Genomic DNA, 18,235 nt, shown 5'->3' with positions numbered 1-18,235 from the left:
GAGAAGAATTATTAGCGTCTATTTTAGCAAACAGAAGCCTTTGTGCACTCCAGTTTAGTTGTAATCATCATCTATGCCTACCTTCGGCAGTGAGGGTGGAGCAGGAGGTAATGGAGATGGGGAGGTGTGGCCTACAGAGTTGTGTGTGGGACTCGACTCTCTATGGTTGTTATTGTTCTGGTCCTCAGGCCTATCAGGTGCAGGGGAAGGGCTGGGTTGGGTTGACGGGGACACGTTATTGGTGGTTTCTGTTTTTGCGGCCGTCTCCGTGGATTTTTCTATGGCAACAGAAGGTGGGGACAAGCGGCGGGAGCCAGAGTTCAGGTTTTGACTTTCGGCCTCCATGGTTGTTGCCACACTGACCGGCTTGTCACCAGGCTGTACATTCCCGTTTGCTGAGTGGATGTTGTCCATATCACCCAAAATGCATTCTGGCTGGTAGAAAGTGTTTCCTGGTATTATGAATAAAACAGACAGTTGACATCAATGGGAAATATTCTAAAGATGCTAGGCCAGGTTATTTAAATTACAGTGTCTTACCTGAGCCTCCTTCCATGCCTCCTGCCAACGTGTTAAACCTGCACAACACAACAGAGATCAGTTCTAACCAAGCTGTTGCTACCTTAACTGATTAAAATTTGACTCAAAATAATGATTTGTTTTCATGTTGGGGTCCAGTCTACAGTAGCACAGACCTCTGGTACAGTAGTTTTTGGATGTTTGGCCCCTGCGGCCCCTCAGGCTCAGTGATTGAGCTCCGTTTCTTCAGGGGTCGCGGAGCGTTGCTGAGGCGCCGGCGGAGGACCTCCAGGTCAGCATCACTCTGATAGCGTAGCTGGGAATGGGCTGTGGTGGGAAATCGAAATATTCACAATTCTGTAGTGTTTACAGTAACACACACTTCTATCATTGATTTGGCGAAGGACACTTGGAACTAGAGGAAATTCATGACTGCGCACAGATGAGTTTAACTTGATCCTCTGGTACTTACCAACTGGGGTGAGCTTAGTGGGACTGAGGGGACGGGGGATGTTGTCCACGCTGGGTGGAGGCAGGATTTGCCCATCATTGCTCTCGCCTCCTCCTTTCCCTCTGTCTTTATCCGTAACATCCTCTCCTCCTGCTCTTGCTACTCCTCCTCCTCCCTGGAGAAAAGGTACAGGGGATGGAGAGTTGGAGGAGGTGGGGAGGATGGGTTTACCGTAGACTATGGAGAGAAAGGACAACGGCACAAGAAATAAACATTATCTTTGTTCGCACATGAATCAATCATCTGTTAAAAATCAGTTTCAATCTGCTGTCAACTTGCCTGCTTTGACAGTCGCCCTGTTGCTGAGAGATCCATAGTTTTTGGCCTGAGGGTGCTGGAGGTACATACTGTAGATGGAGCTGCTGTTCATGGTAGGGGGGCCCTTTCTGGGAGACTGAGGCCTGGAGGGGTGGTCCGGGACATAGGGACGAACTGCCACTGCTGGTGGGGGGTCTGTTCGCTCTGTTTGAGGGGACAAGGGAGAGGGTTGGGAAGCGGTGTCAGGGCCTAACAGTGGAGGCAGGGTCGGGGAAATACACAGGTCACACACTAAGAACTTAACAACCACTTATTGTATCAATTTGAAATGTCAAACCTTCATGTGACATATTTTGAGTGTTGTGACGCGGTCTGAACCTTTTAACTACGCCTTGCTGCAAAATTATTCTTTAAATTACCTTGGCTAGAATTTGGAGGGACAGAAATCCGCTGCTGTATTTGCTGTGAAGAGGAAGATGATGAAGAGGATGATGAGGTGGCATTCGCGCCACCAGATCGGGGCCAGCCCAGTGTACCAGGGGCAGAGCGGGGCAGGGAGCTGGTGGCACAGTGATGCCCTGCTGCCTGGTGGGTGGCACTGGGGTAGGTACCATAACCAGAGGGATGCTGAGGGGAGGGATGAGGAAAGAGAGGCTGAAGTGGAAAAAAGATTTTTCCAAAGCCAGACTGCATAGCCTAATTTTCTGTGAAAACCTGTATGACTATTTTGGAAGGAGATTTATAATATTTAAATTATTAATATTTTATTGTTTCTATAATATCATTTAGGAGAAATATGGTAATGTCTATTTTCATGGTAACCTTCACTATTACCTGTTCTGGACTGTTGGTCTTCCAATCCGACACACTCTTACTGATGCTAGGCCATGATGCTTCATTAGCTAAACAGAGAGAGAGGGAACAAAGATTACACCAGGAAAAGCAGAAGGAGGAGGGGGAGGAGGCAAAAACAGAACGACAGGAGTGAAAATGTTTTTAAAATAAAATCGAGGAAAGGTGAGGTAAGGTGAAGTTAGAAAGAGGGAGACATGGTGGTATGAAGGTTAGTTTGTTATGTTATACTGCAAAGGGACTGGAAGGAATCTGGTGGCCCCTAGTATGACCTTCCACTGACACAGTATAAATATATGAGGCAAAACAAATGGCTAAAAAGAAAATATATTATTAACCATACGTATACTTTACGCCAAGAATAACATAAAAACAATGTGTGCATGACAAGCTTTGGTTTAATGGGAACTACATGGTGCCACATTAGGTACCACATAAAAATTATACAGTATTTGGAACAGACTCCAAGTCATTTATTTATTTTCAATTTGTGGCTTTAAACAAGACAAGCACTGAATTGCTTACCAACTAGTCTACATGTTCAGATTGGTGATTACAGTGTACATTGCAAACTTGTGTTTAGCATCAAGTAGTGAAGCAATGGGAACAAAAGCACCGTTGAAAATATTGTGGATAGCGTAGTTGTCGTCTTGGTAACGTCTGTATCTGATAATAATAAAATACATTCTTAAAAAAGTCAAACAATTGAAATTTTGGGCGCTGTTCTTCTGTTTTTAGCAGAATAACAACACTGAGTTGTCCAAAATGTCAAATAACACACAACTGTTGCTGGCAAGGTTTTAAACAGACTTGCCCAGTATGCTGCATGTATCCAAAGAGGTTGTGTTACATAATGAGTTGGCAACAGGCTGACTTGGTTGATGGTGACTGTCCTGAAGTTCAGTGGTCAAGCTTAAAGCTATACAACTTAAGAGCAGTTCAACACCACCTTACTTCCACATAGAATAAAGCAGACTTCAATCAAACATACTGTCAGGCTGTAGGCACAGTGGTGGTTCAGCCAAATGCTAATATCAGCATGTTAATATGCTTAAACTAACAATGTTACATGTTAGGCAGGTAATATTTAGCATGTGTGACCTCTTAGTTCAAAGTGATTGCATACTACATGTTAAATTTGCTCATTAGGACTGAAAAAATAAAAAATAAAAAAAAAATAAGCTGTGTTTTTTAAAGTGGTGGAACAACTGCCTCAACGATTGCCAGTCAAAGTTTTCTTGAAAAAGCTAGCTAAAAATGATTTGAAGTCCATTGTGAGACATTAAACTTCTACTTTATGTTACAGGTGGCTACAATTCAGTGTCCATTGTCTAAGTATAATTTTAAACTGTTACCTAACTGTTTGGCCTTGCTGTGGTACAGCTGCATCGCAGTTCTGGCACATACCAGATAAATACTGATTAACTGTTAAACCTTCGACCCATGCAGTCAGTTCAGCTGGGCAGTGAGACCGGTGACTGCTGTTGTAACCTGCTGACCTCAAGAAGAGGAAAGTCACGTCAGGAAACAGTCAGCTCTGTGCGTGCGAGGTGGAAACTTGGCTATCTGCCTGAGAGCTGAGATTAGAAGCCACTCGTGTTGTGGAGGAAAGACAGTACTGTTTACAGAACAGGCAGCACCACTGTACGTGCCGACGCGAAAATGCAGCTTCATGGTTTTTCGGAGGCCCGAGCCTCTTCTTGGCAACACTTAGTTAATGCTCTTAGCAGAAAACATGATGAAACATATTCATATCAACAGTGGAGTCTGATCAACACATCTCATTACGTTTAACAAAGATTAAAGGAACAGTTCAACATTTTTGAAAGAGAGTTAGTCTGGAAAACCTATGTCACTTGTTAGCTTAGCTTAGCATGAAGCTAATACTCCTGTCAGCACCTCTTACCTACTAAAACTGCAGGAAGTTGCAGAATAATCCACACATTTTTGTACTCGGGCTTAGTTTTTTGTATGGATTAAACAACCAAGATATACCATTCTAACTTGTGAGCTTTAGAGGTGGTGGTAGGTGGCTATTATTACCTTCAGGCTGACCCAGGCTGGCTGTTTCTCCCTGTTTATGTTTGTTATGTTTAATTAAAATAAGCCAATTCACTGCTAGCTGTGGTTTTGACATCGAGGGCACACTCACACTAATCAATCCATAGCGTGCCCAAGCAGGTTTTGACCCCAAAGTCCGGTTTGTTTGACTAGTGGCCCTGGCAGGGTTGGAAGAGGTGTGATTCGGCATGGTACGGTTTCCCATGAACAACCACACACATGGATGCACAACGTGGATATGAAATATAATCATGCTGTATATTACAAAGCCTTGCATAATCAAGCAATCCAGGAATGTTAGAGGGCCATCTAGGGTTGAGGGCCAATGTTCAGGACTGTACAGAGCAACTGGGCCAAGAGAGAATGCAAAGAAAGCGGACAGAATTTAGAGTGGCAATCATCTTCTATCTAACTCTTGTTAACTCATGGCACTATCAAAAAAATCCCTAAAATGTTGAAATGTTCCAACAAAATATATAAGTATCTACAGGTGCAATACATATGGATTTGAGTTTAAAGAATGAACTAAATTGATCAACAGAATGCAAATAAATGAGAGTCATGATGTGTTACAGAGATATCTAATGAAGTTAGCATGGGGACCAGCTAGCCCCAGCCAATCCTTTTTCATAATAACATTAGCAACAGTTAGAGCTTACTCTGCTGATATGCTGTCCCTAGTTGTTTGGAGTTCAAGAGGCGGCCATCATCATGCAGTTACACACCGCTGACCAGTAAAACAACTGTGTCTGTTATCCATTGTGATTCAGTAACAGAAGCTTCAGGATATGAGAAGCCTTTTCTGTTGATCATTAGCTATGGAACATTCATAATAGGAGATTTTCTTTCAGAAATTAGGTTCTGTTACCCCTTTCTTCCAATTGTTAGTATGAGTCAGCTGAATATGAAACCATTTCTCTTAATTCTGAGGATTTTCAGTGAATCACTAAATTATTCACACCATTGGCAATGTAAAGGATTAATTTGCTCTAAGACTGTAGAGTGGTATGCTTATAATGCATTATCATCCGGACAATATGACGGATATACACTTGTTGTTATAACAGTGACAACAGTTACCATGACTTACCTAAAATACATACACAGAACAGTTATCGTGTCGTAGACTCAATTTCATTCATTTGTTTCGGCTCCTTGTGCAGTAGACTGTTGACATGATTTAAAACGCTATGTTTTCCAGATTATGTAAGCTGGGATAATAAATAGAGCTGTGGCATTTGCTCTGGCATTCAAGAACACAATGGGATTTGTATGAGAGCTGTTTCAAGGCACATTGTTTGTCCTGAGTACTTATACTAAGTGAGACTAAGAAAAGTTCTGCTACTTGCAGCTGGGGTGTACTGATGTATTACTGTAAACAATAGTGGAAAGTGCCAGTTGGCATACTACAGGATGATAGTGGCCTGATGCAGCATGGTCAGTGGTTAATGAGACAAGGCTGTGCTGTGATGACAAGTCCCACACTAGATTAGCTATTGACGCTAAAAGGTTAAGTTAGGGTGATTATTAACTGGATTAAAAAATGCAGCATGTTAGAGAAATGGGTTTAGTGAGCTGCAGTTACATGAAAGGTCTAATACCACTCTAAAGTCACTATGGTATTTATGAAGCCATGTGACAGTTAGCTTAGCAGACCGAAGTCACCCTACTCTGGGTCTGATTGGCTAGTGCCGGGTTGGTTAGGTTAAGGCACGAGGTCAGTGAAGAATATCAGGGTAAGACAATGAGAAGCAAGAAGGACGGGTCATGTCTTCGCTCTTCTGGGAAACAAAGTATCCCATCTGGTACACAACCCTCTGGAAAACCACAACTTGTGGTGGGTTTTGTTGCGGTTTTGTACCAGGCTACACCAACCAGTTCCTGGCTGGAGTTCCATATTTATTGCACAGACATTAGAGTGATATTGATCTGCTGATCTTATCCTCAGAAAGAACGCTATTAGCCATAAAATGCCAAACTATTCCTTTGAGTCAATTAATTATCACATTGACCTTTGGTTCTTTTCGTCTTTGGTCTTGACCAAATATAAAACACTGTTTCTTTACATCTCATTTTATTTATTTTTTAAAAACTTTTTCAAGTTCAAATGAAAATAAAACAAAAAAAAAAAAAAAAAACAGTTATTCGAAAATTACTCTTCTAATTTGAAAGTGGATCTGAGGATGATGAATTAGTTTTTACTGCATCTGACCTCGTCACACCAGGTGGCAAAACATGAAGGAGTTATTGAATATGAGCCTCAGTCCAGACTGGGGTTTGCCTTCAGTTTATGTTCTTATGTTCGACTCCCTAACACCGAGCAGCTGCTGGCGATCAGATGTCATGTATGCGGCCGTACATTTGACCCTTACAATTTGAGGTCTCCTCTGAAGCTGATTCAATTATGTTCTCCAGACCATCTGTCTGTAGTTAGACACACACTCCATACCACACCTTTTTAGACCAGGACACACACACTTTGTCTACATAACGGTGAGTGAGGAAGCAGGTGCTGCTAATCTAATATCAGTTTCTCTAGCACCTTTAAGGGACTCACTGTTGTTACTGTCACCCGACTGAGGGGACGGAGGTCCCTCCCACACTCCAGTGGGGTCTGACAGGACGATGTCTAAATCTGACACTTTCCATTTGGTGGGAGGCTTCCTGATTCCGCTCCTGTCCTCCTCTGCATGGTCACGCCCACCACACCCACCACCAAACGACAGTAACAAGACGCCAGCCATGACAGTGACAATCACGTAAACAATGTCAACACGAACACCATCATAATGACATCAAATGGTTTCAACAACAACCACCACCACCATGAACATCAACGGGTGACAAAACAATCATCACGAAACCACCAGTGACATCAACACATCACATTTAAGGTAACATCAACAAGAACAGGGATGGGAAAAGGAAAAGAAAGAGCCAACAGACGGGAAAAGGAAACAGACAGCAAGTTAGAGCCCAGACAGAGATTTAAGACAGTGCAGCTAGAAACTCTGAAGTAAAGGGTTAGTACGTCTACCAACCTGAGAGGGAGCGGATGTGGCTGAGCGGGGCTGGTTTGGGTGGTGGGTCCCCCGCCTCCTGTCTCCCCTCCGCCGGAACCTGGATGTAGGGACAGACAGCCGCGACTCGCCCCGAGACTCCACTGCCTGGATGAGAGGAGGTCTGAGGGGAGGACAGGCCTCCTCCATTCATTCGACTCAACTTAAGAGGTGAAGACAGACAGATTTAGACCTAAAGTAGCTGTCAAGGTTAACTATTAAAAAAAAAGATCCGTGATAAGAGTTGCGTACTTCTGCTTTCTTCTTATGCAGTCGCTCTCTCAGGTCTCCGATGCGTTGATCCATCACCGTCACCTGGGCGTTTCTCTTGTTTAGCAGTTCCTTGTTCTGGGCCAGCTTGGTGCTCTGCTCCAGGTTGTGACGGTTACGAGCCTGAAACATGCAGCATTACAAGTTTTTCATCCTCCATTTTCCGAAAAACTATTTTCCAACCAAAATAATGTGTTCATTTGTCAATTAAGAAGATTGTGATGTGGTTTAATTTACCTGCAGCTCCTGGTAGAGTTTCCTTAGTTCTAGGGCTGCAGGACCAGACAAGGAGGATCCTTTCTGGCCAGGAGGTGCACCCTGGGAACCAGTGGGTCCCCCCTGCCCTGATGCAACAGAGTGTAGCTGAAGGCGTCCTCTCCTCAAGTCCTCCAACTGCTGAGTCAACTGGTCAAAATTATAAAGAAAGAACTTAACAACTCGCCCGCCACAAACTCAGTTTTGCTTGATTTTAACTGTTCTAATGAAACCTCACTCAACCCTCCATGTTACCTGGTCGACTCTGACCACAGCAGACTGCAGCTCTGCCTGCTTCTCCTGAAACAGGCTGCTGACATGGTCAATCTCTGCAGCTGGAGACACAAACCAGGAAATACAAATTAGATTGAAATATCTTAAGTTACACAGGATGCTATGCTCATGATCCTGGCATTAAACAGTCACCGTTAGAGCTCACACATTATACTCATTTTCAGTTTGTTTTGTTTTTCCACATTAAAGCATGTAATGACCTTCTAGCAGACACTCAAAATAAAACTATGAAAATCTAAACTATTAACTTTTCCATGCTGCCTATTGCTGCAGTACCTCTATTCACCCTGTGCCTTCCCTTTAATGCCCCCCCTCCTGAAAAGCCCAGTCTGCACTGATTGGTCAGCTCTCACAGACCTGAGCAGGCACTTCCCACTGTGTTTCCACATCAGCTCTGCCGGTGCAGCCACAGCTGTGGTCAATGCAATTGCCAATTTAAAGGAATCGCTCCAGGATGCAGGCTGTGTCCATTTCTCAATGAATTGGGTGTTTGATATTTAGCACCTAAACCTGCTCAATAGTCCAAAAAAAAAGAGGAGGAAAATCTCACTTTCTACAATTTTAAGCTGAATGAAATTCAGCCACATTTTTGTAAAGGCATCCCTCAAGCTGAATCAGCAAGACTATGTTATGATTCACTAATGTGTAGTCATAAACTGCAGTGGCTGCGATGCACAGTCATCCTCTCTGCAGCATGCTCAGTGTGTTCAGGCTTACAGAGGTTTCCGTTGATCAGTTTACTGTAGTCGACTTGTCCTCTCATGGCTCGGATCTTCTTCAGCTTGGCCTCCTGAGTCTCCACCCGCTCCTTCAACTGTTGCAGCTTCTCCGCTTCGGACTAAACGAGAGACACGAAGAAAAGACATAAGCGAAATAGCGCGTAGCATTTTGATCAAAATTGGCATTCAAGATGAGACAACTGTGTTTCCATAACAAGAGTTGAATAAACAGGTCTCTATTACTGTCATTTAACAGATATTTATCATAGTATACAATTTGAACTCTGTAACGGGGCATCACAGGGGGCACTCAAAAAAAAGTATGATGTGGACTGGCAGTTGGAGAATGTTCACACTCTGGGTATTGCCGAGTTGCCCTTGAGCAAGGCACTGACCCCTAACACTGCTCGTTGAGCACCGTAGCGTGTGTGGCACCCCCTTCACTCATCTCCTTTACACTCAGTGTGTGTGTGTGTGTGTGTGTGTGTGTGCATGCCTGTATGTAACGTGATCGGAAAAAAGAATTTCCCAATTTGGGATTATACTACTATACTACTATTTTATAAAAGTATATAAAAAGAAAATGTAACATAAAGGTTCACATTTTCTCCAGTGCCTTGTAGAACATGTTTAAAGACTTATAAGTAACAGGCAGATATATGGACCTCACCTGTGTCTGTCCTTGGTTAGATCTGCCGCCCTGGTGAAGATACCTTAGTCTCTGCTCCTGGAAGAGAAAAAGGTGTGAAGATTTTTAGATTTTAAGAGGACACTTTATCATGTTTTATCTACCATAAGGACATCAAAAAAGGCACTTAATGGCTTTTTTTTTAACATAAGGGGAACCGGGGGGGATCGCATCCTCCCTCTATCCATCGTGTCCGACAAGCTACAGTATGCTGTGTGTTTTTTAAGTCCAGTGCTGCCCGTTTGTCTGACCTCTGTCCGTGTTTCAACAGTTTCACATTCATCAAGTTGTCATGTAGAATTTCTGTGTACTGGCTGCTAAAGATGCTGTCATAGAAGACGAATAGAAATATTACACTTGTAAGAAGCACACACTGTCTCTGATCACTGTTTTCTAGTGATCATCAGCTGATCGACATTTCATACAAATTCCATTTAATGGTTTGTACTGCTTATGAAAGATAAGCTCCTGTCTGTTTTGTGTCCATGCACACCCACAGTCAGCCCACACAGGAGTTTTTTTTGTTCATAGCAGGAAAAGGTGTAACTGATATGCATGAAGAAACACACTAAAGCCCAACATATCAACATTATTTTACTTCTGATGAAGAAACGCCTGAAGAGTTGGTGATGTAATGACCCTTGCTTCTTTTTTACGTTCCTTGGTGTTTGGGAATGCTGATTCAATGTCATAACTCGCACTTGAAGGAATGGAGCCGAGGTTCACAACGTATGTTTCACCTGTGCTTTTTTTTCATGTCCCTTGCTACGCCCCCTTTAGTTCCATCATAGCTCCACCCACCTGTGTAGAGGTCCAATTAGCCAGTTAATGACAACACCTGTGCAGGTGTTCATACTGAACCTTATTACTGATGTTTCTTTATGAGACATTTTACACAATGCAGTGATATTTAGGCTAATGCAGTGATGACAGAATTGCTCAGAGGATAGAAGAAGAATAAGCATATTTTTTTATCGCATACAGTAAAGTACTCATTTATTGAGCCCTGATATATATGTATATATGTCTCACACTAAAAATTTGAACAACATAATATTTAAGCACATATTTTCGCATATTGGTTTCCATTAATTTTGCATGCATATACCTATCTATACACACATTATAAAGCAGAAAGCCTCAAGGGGAGAAATAAACAGAGAGAGAGGAGAAGTCATAGTGTGTAATGTGCTGACTGAGGCAGTTTACACCTTCCTCTGTTATAGTACAGCTGACCTGTGTGCCTCTCTCTCTCTCTCTCTCTCTCTCTCTCTCTCTCTCACACACACACACACACACACACACACACACACACACAGAGGAAGAAGGAAATGGAGTGTTGTTTACTGACTAAACTGACTAAATCAAAGTTGGTACGTGAAAACCTGCTGAAAGAAATATGTTATATGTTTCATCATATTGAAGAGATTGTGCTTTTGGGTTTTTTTGGCATGATTTTCTAACTCTTTCCTGGAGTACAATCCTGCTTCAGCTTCCCACCAGATGTGGGTCCCCGATTACCTTATTTCCTGTCAACTGAAAGGTCACTTCCCAATGTGGGAATTGCCACAATCTGTGTCGCTCTCTCTCGTTCTCTCGCTCTCTCTCTCTCTCTCACACACACACACACGCACACAAACCTTGTCCTTAAACCTCTGACCTGGATCACATGTCCTGTTTCCAAGGAAGACATATGTTCCCTGATCCTTACACACACACACACACACACACACACACACACACAAACTCCTCCAAGGTTCCTCAGGGCTCAAAGTCGACCTTTCCAGACAGAGTCAAATGTGGGTAACCTTACACTAACTGACAGGCAATCCATCCAGCAGCTGTGTGTGTGTGTGTGTGTGTGTGTGTGTGTGTGTGTGTGTGTGTGTGTGTGTGTGTGTGTGTGTGTGTGTGCATGAGTTACCTTGGCCACCAACATCTGTTGCTGAGTCTCTATTTGTTGCTGTTGTCTCGTGGCCATTTCCTGGAGCTCAGAGAGGGTCAGCTCCACACGGGGAACCTGCGCACACACACACACGAGAACACTCAAAAAAAAGTTACACATAATAATGGGGTTTGTCCATAGAAAAAGCTTGTGTCCACCCTTGTGTATCTCTACTCACTGGTTCCACCCTTTACACATCCCTGAGATGACAACCCAAACAGTGACAGGAGATTAATACTAGGCAGCACAGCTATACACACCAATCACCTCACACTAGATATAGAGCACTTCAGCATGCTACAGAAATGTTATTAGGCTAGAAGCTGGGTGGCCTTGGCAGGGTGACAGAATTAAAGTATTGGTTCAAGTAGGAAATAGCCGGAACCCTCTCTGGTCTCGTCATTATAGGCCTGTGACACTGACATCAGCACGAGCTGGAAAAGATCTGATCACATTTGTACCATGTTTCACTATCAGAGGGGTGACACATGACAACATGTTGTTATGGCTGTTTTTTTGTTGATCTTCAAAAGAAACATTCCTATGATTGTAACATGTAAGTGGGTGGGCTGCGGAGAGAAATGCCTTTAGCAGACAATGGAAGGTTTCTGCCCAGCCACATCCTGCTATTGTGTATGTTCATTCATGGACACGCACACACACACACACACACACACACACACACACACTCACACACTGCACCTGGTCTGTTGTTTTCACTGTCGGTATGCAGCACAGTCAGACAGAGTGAAAAAAAAAGTTTTTTAAATAACCCAACTCTCCACTGTCTTAATAGTCAATTTGACAATTTCCACATATTATCAAATGGAAAGCATATCTTTATATATACATGCAGCTTATAGAATGATGTGTGGATATACTACATTACAGGCCTTCATAAACATGCCTGCACCCAAAGGTGTGAAAATGTGATTTCTAATTGGGGTTGAAAACATACACCACCAAATAGTGTCAAACAGGATTACAATACCTTTGGGTCTCAATCCAGAGTATCACTCGTACATGCCACCTCAAGTAAAAGTATCTGCCGTTTTGTGACCAATCATTATTGTTGTTTTGAGGAAAATGTCACTGTCTTACCGTAAAAGCTTTAATAATCTTTTTTCTCAAACCATTAAAACTACATAAATAATATGGATGCAACTAATGAGTTTTTTCATTATCAAAAACAAATACTAACATAACTAAAATAACATAACTTCAAAGTACATGGTCAAAACATAGAACACAGCTGTGTCAACATGCAAAAAACTAAAGCAGTAAATAGAATCAACAAAGGGCCTAAAATGAATCTCTGAGGAACCCCAGAGTTAATAGGTTCAAAGAAGTAGTAGCAGGAACAATGTTGTAGTGCCTCTTCCTTTTTCTCACCTCAGAGTGAGAAGGGGTCGATGGTGCAAATACCTGAACTAAAGGCTGATTTATGATTCTGCATTAAATCTATGCCTAAGAATGTATGGCTCTTCTTCGCCACACTAGAAAAACCGACGGATGGCAGCAAATTTATAGAAAGAATACACGAATATTGGTCTGGACAAATAAAGGACCTGGATAAATTGAGGGAGTATGTGTTTGCCTCAGAAACAAACTTACTAAGAAGACTGATGACTCAAGTGGAAAAAAAAAGTTCCTGTCCTTGAATCTTTATTGACTGGCACTTGACAATTGACAATTGAGTGGTGGTGGGTCACTTCACCCAGATTAACAGAAAAGATAAAAACATTTTTTATTAGTGCCCATTTGAGATGTCCTCAAAGTCTACTGACAACCCACTAATACACTAGAATTAAGTTATGTTGTGAAATGAAAAAATGCATTTGTCATTTAAAAAAAATGTCCAAACCACCCCCTATAAAAGCATTTTACGTATGTTCATTAACACCTTTATGAGCTTGGTATGTGACTAATTGTCTATTGAGCAGGTCTGTAATCTCTGAGATCTGAAAAGTCTAGGCTGTGAGATTTAAAAACATGAAAAACATCACAGGGACTTCACTCAAAACTCAATTCCAGCCAGAGAGGAGTGATAAATGGTCTGAAAATGATTAGGGTGTGCAGGCTTCAGTCAACTTTAGTTTAATATTCAAAAAAACATCTTCAAACCAGGGAGGGAGGAGCTGATGAAACCCCATTACACTGAACAGATCCCTCAGGGTTATGGCGATTCTTTGATATGAAATCAGTGAAATAAATTAAAACAACCATCCATATAGTGACTCAGGGAATGGAAGCTCTAACTCTGGCACTATAAGCTAAATATCTGTCCCAGTGAATAATAAGTCTGATAGCCACCCTGTGCTTCATCACTGCCTTCAGGCTGACTTGCATAATTCTTAAAAAAACAAAACAAAACAGTATTCCAGTATAATTCGGACTACATCATCTTTTAGACGATGACATTGTGCACTTAACACTGATTTTCCAGTCAGTGGTGCCACATGTCATTAGCAAACCGCTGACTTGTGGGATTCTGCAGATCCATATTTTGATGTGCATTATGGAGAGTCTGCAGATACAAACCGATCTCCTGCTAATGTACTCCTGCTGTCAAATCAAAGGAGACCAGACTGTGCCAGTATGATTATAATATTTGTGAAGCTGTGGTTAACAGCCAGATAAGTGAAAACAAGACCGCCTGACATCTGTCATTATAAGGCAGTCACAACCTCCAAAACGTAAATCTGTTTCCAGAGATTTCACTCGGTCAGTGTCACACAATGTATTGCTATGATGACGTAATACAGTTCAAGCGTGTGTAGATGTGTGACTGTATGGAAGCAATGACAGGCCATGATCATTTGAACTTTAAAAGCTATATTGAACACAATTTACTTGATTGTAAAAATGAATTCTAACTGAATGTTTCCTCCCCCTCCCACCCTAAAACTAGGTTTGAAGAATAAAATTCCACAATAAAATAGATGAATAATGTTAAGCTTGGAAACAATTCTCTATCTAAATTTGCAGTGCCTGATGTAAATTTAGACCACATCAATTTAGACAGATGGCTTTTCCAAACCAAGCATCTTAAAATCTAAGGTGTAACTCAATTCTGTTTCCTAAAATAAAAAGTAGTGAGTACATTTCAATACTAGAAATGAAAAGTTGCTTGCCAAATTGAAATCCTGATACCTTCTGCTTCCATATATTTCATTATAAAGATGAATTTAAACAACTGAATAAACTGAATTTTGTTGAACCCTCCACTAAATCCGAACCGTCTTCCTGACTTGCTTGGTTTAAAAGCCTCAGTGTGAAAGCTTGTCATCTGTTGGTTTCACTTATCAGTAGAAAGAGTGATGCCAGTGATGTCACACTTCCGTCCTTCAATTAGCTCTCATTTACGTGTATCCTCTTGGCACTGCGATACCCATCTGTTTTTTTAACGAAAACATGCATTTTACAGATATTTTTAAAAAGTTAACAGTTTTCCCCGTCACTTAACATCACTGCCATGTATTCTGCTGCTCACTCTGTAAACGCTCGGCGGACTGCGCTGCTCTGAGCCCCCCAGCTGACGTTAACATGCCGTTTTCCATCAGCCTCCCGTGGTGCCGTATTTACCTGCAGGCTGTCCCATGTGATCCTGCAGGAGCGGACTTTAATTTTGCTGCATTGTCCTTCAACAGTGAATTCCTGCACCAAATCCACCTCATTCCACTCCATCCTCACAGCCCCTCAGAGAGACAGCGGACCTTTATGGTTTCGGCTGGAAAGATGATGCACGAGGATCGGAAGGGAAAAGCTCGGGAGGGGGACGCAAGAGCGTTCCTTATCACAACTTTCCCTCTCGTCCGCCCGGTGATGTGCTCTGATTTACGACACTCTCTCCCTCAATCTCTCTCTCTCTCCCTCTCTCTCTCCCTCTCTTGCTCGGCCCACGCTCCCTCCCTCCCTCCACCCAACCCTCCCTCCCTCCCTCCCTCGCTCTCTCTTATACAAACTCTCTCCCTGGCATTGGTGTGTTCTCATATGACGTGTGCAGCCCAATGTGACACTACATTCAATTACTACAGTAAACAAACATGTGATCCCATGAACTGGTGGGCACAGATGGACTTAGAATCATCACATCCATCTGCTTTTTATACTTATCCTCTTTTCTTCTATCCTCCCATCTCTGTATACCCCCTTCTCTTCTTACACCTCTCATCTGTTTCTAAATCTCCCTCCATCCTCTTGTTCTTGCTTCTTTTACACATCTACATCTTTCTTAATCCCCCTACATCCCCATCTTTCTCTCAATCATTATCATCCCTCTGCAGCTGGCTTTTTGCTGCAGCGACATCCCCCCCTCTTTCTCTCTCTCTCTCTACCCCTCTCCCCCCCCCATCCCATCTTTCTTTCTCCCGGTTTCCCTCAGAGGGGAAATCACTGCACCACACAGCCTGATCGGGCACTAGCTGCTCTCAATCAACCTTTTGTCTCCGACTCCAGATATGTGTTATGAGGAAGATGATGCCGACGATGATGGTGCTGGCAGATTAATGGCAGCGTGCACGGCGATCTCGTGGCGCAAATTCCCGCCAGACGCGTCCAGCGACACGCGCGCACACGACGTGTAACGTGCACGCACACACAGACACAAGAGTAACAGCTGACTCCTGCTGCATCACACTGTCCGCCTCTTCTCCTCTGTGCAACACACACACACACACACACACACACACACACACACACACACACACACACACACACACACACGTGTGACTTAACTGCTGCGTCACACATTTTCTCTATAAAAGAGGCACACATCTGTTTCACTCGGATGAAGACACGCACATGCACGCACACACACACACACACACACACACACACACACACACACACACACACACACACACACACACACACACACACAGACAGTAATGAAAGCTGAGTTTCTGCCAGTGCTGCTGTGTGCAGTCATCTGTGTGTTGGCTGGACATGTGCAGAAATGAGATGCAGTATGATTAAAAATTTATGTTTTTTGTATAATTAAATAAAACATATAATTCAATAGTAGATAATTGAAATTGGAATACATTTTCAGTGCTATTCACAGGGTTCTTAAGGCTGAAGCTGATATGTTTCAACTTGAAGTTCTCAAGTTCCCTTCAACCTCTTTTCAGGCCCTTAATAGGACATTCAGACCACAAAAAGACATTAATATTCATTAAAACTAGTGAAATACCCTGCTTTTAATGTGAAAATATTCAGATTTTGCAGAAACTGGAGTATTATTTGCATCTAGAACAAAAATGAGGAAAAACACTTTGCAACAGAATGTAAACACGTGTCATATCACAGATATCATGGGTCAAAATCTTAACTTGAAACGTATTATTTCTATGACATGTATTCTAAGGAGCTGAACAGAGGCATGTGAACACTGTTGAGATTGTTAGAACTGTGTGTTGCCAGACTTCTTTTGGTTTTCCACCCAATTCGTCTCCTTTTTCATTCAATTAGAAGGCTTGACAACTACTTAGTTGTAGGAAAAATTTGAGGATACAGTGATTTAAGTTAAGTTACATCACGTTCAATTATGTCACCTTACATTACGTCATGTTGCTACATGCGTTAACTAACTTCGAGTTTAAACATTTTCCCTTTAAACTTTGTCACTTGACTTTTTACACGTGATAATCCAAGGAGATTAGACAAATTTTGCAACTGAACATTGGTGTAGGCACTGCATGAAATTTGAAAGCATTAAGTTGAGTTATTTTTATCCAGATTGATGACATTTGGCTAAACACGGAGAATAACATAGACGAAATGTGTACTTTAAGAAGGCATTTAAGAAGCCCTATTTAGGGCTTATATGTCAAGAAAAAAAATTTAAATATCGAGGATAATATCGAAATACAATTTCATGAATAAGGTCTAAATGATGAGAATTGAGTTGACATTAAAATAATCAAAGTCGACCTATTGAGACCACATCAAACAGTGCATATGACTGCTCCAACAAAATGCCTAGTTGATGAACTGGTGAAACTGTACTTCAGAATCGACATTAGTAACAAATCAATTATTTCTCTTTTAGCTCACAAACATAGTGTAGTTGTCAGTATTAGGACTTTGAAGAGATTGTACCAAAAACTGTTCTGTTCAGAAGGAAAAACCACACAAGCATGGAAGACGAGGCTGCATTTTGTGTAAGCTGACATTGAAAGGATGTACTAATGGCAGAGACCAGCTGCTAGGGCAGCTCGCAATGCTGTCAGTCGCTCCCAGGTTGCTCCCCTAACTGGATGTGAGGGACCAGAAGAGCTGACTTTATTCTCAACATTTCCACTTTTTCATGCATAATGAAAACTTCCTCCTCTAAACCCTGGATTCTTGTGTGACAGTCTTTTTTTGTTTGCCATCCACCCACAATGCCTCCCTGCAGTGCAAACAAAATTCACAAATGTGGTGCTTCAATCCGTCAAAGAAACTCGGCGTAGGCGCGAAAGATACACATGCTGAGAGTGTGAGGAGATGTATAATCAGTCTCCATGTACAAAAATCCTGTCGATTCAATTTTGTGTAAGTCTGACCGACGACCATGACACCGTTTTGTAATTGTACATCAACTGTAAATATTTATAGCCACTTGCTTACAAGAAAACCTTCAGAACAATCACATTATAATGTTGACCACAACTGTCTGCTGCTGCTCACTGGCCTTTGCGGCAGTTTCTTATACGTTCAATCTCGGTTATAATCTGAAGCACATGGGTTATTTGACCACCTCAGTGTGCGAGTATTATGTTTCCCAACTGTGTGTATGTTCTCAAAGTTATGCACACACAC

General features: G+C 42.2%; 1 protein-coding gene across 5 annotated transcripts in view; it reads right to left on the bottom strand.

Moving 5' to 3' along the window:
* LOC119004955 (apoptosis-stimulating of p53 protein 1-like) overlaps positions 1-18,235 on the bottom strand; it is a 47,609-nt gene that overhangs the window by 7,245 nt on the left and 22,129 nt on the right. For 2 of the 5 annotated variants that reach the window (XM_037072293.1, XM_037072291.1), the window contains exons 5-19: positions 11,411-11,506; positions 9,469-9,525; positions 8,797-8,917; positions 8,041-8,120; positions 7,768-7,935; positions 7,513-7,653; positions 7,243-7,423; positions 6,759-6,887; positions 2,123-2,190; positions 1,708-1,915; positions 1,310-1,537; positions 992-1,207; positions 696-846; positions 541-578; positions 82-452 (exon numbers count right to left, since the gene is read on the bottom strand). In XM_037072293.1, coding sequence (XP_036928188.1) covers positions 82-452; positions 541-578; positions 696-846; positions 992-1,207; positions 1,310-1,537; positions 1,708-1,915; positions 2,123-2,190; positions 6,759-6,887; positions 7,243-7,423; positions 7,513-7,653; positions 7,768-7,935; positions 8,041-8,120; positions 8,797-8,917; positions 9,469-9,525; positions 11,411-11,506 — 2,253 coding nt within the window. Of the gene's footprint in view, positions 1-81; positions 453-540; positions 579-695; positions 847-991; positions 1,208-1,309; positions 1,538-1,707; positions 1,916-2,122; positions 2,191-6,758; positions 6,888-7,242; positions 7,424-7,512; positions 7,654-7,767; positions 7,936-8,040; positions 8,121-8,796; positions 8,918-9,468; positions 9,526-11,410; positions 11,507-15,016; positions 15,274-18,235 lie in introns of those variants that run through there. The other 3 variants (XM_037072296.1, XM_037072292.1, XM_037072294.1) reach the window with 3 other exon arrangements.

The sequence above is a fragment of the Acanthopagrus latus genome, chromosome 16, assembly GCF_904848185.1.
Source record: "Acanthopagrus latus isolate v.2019 chromosome 16, fAcaLat1.1, whole genome shotgun sequence".
Lineage (NCBI taxonomy): Eukaryota > Metazoa > Chordata > Actinopteri > Spariformes > Sparidae > Acanthopagrus > Acanthopagrus latus.
The sequence above is the reverse complement of the archived record's forward strand: the minus strand, read 5'-3'. Positions and strand labels throughout refer to the sequence as shown.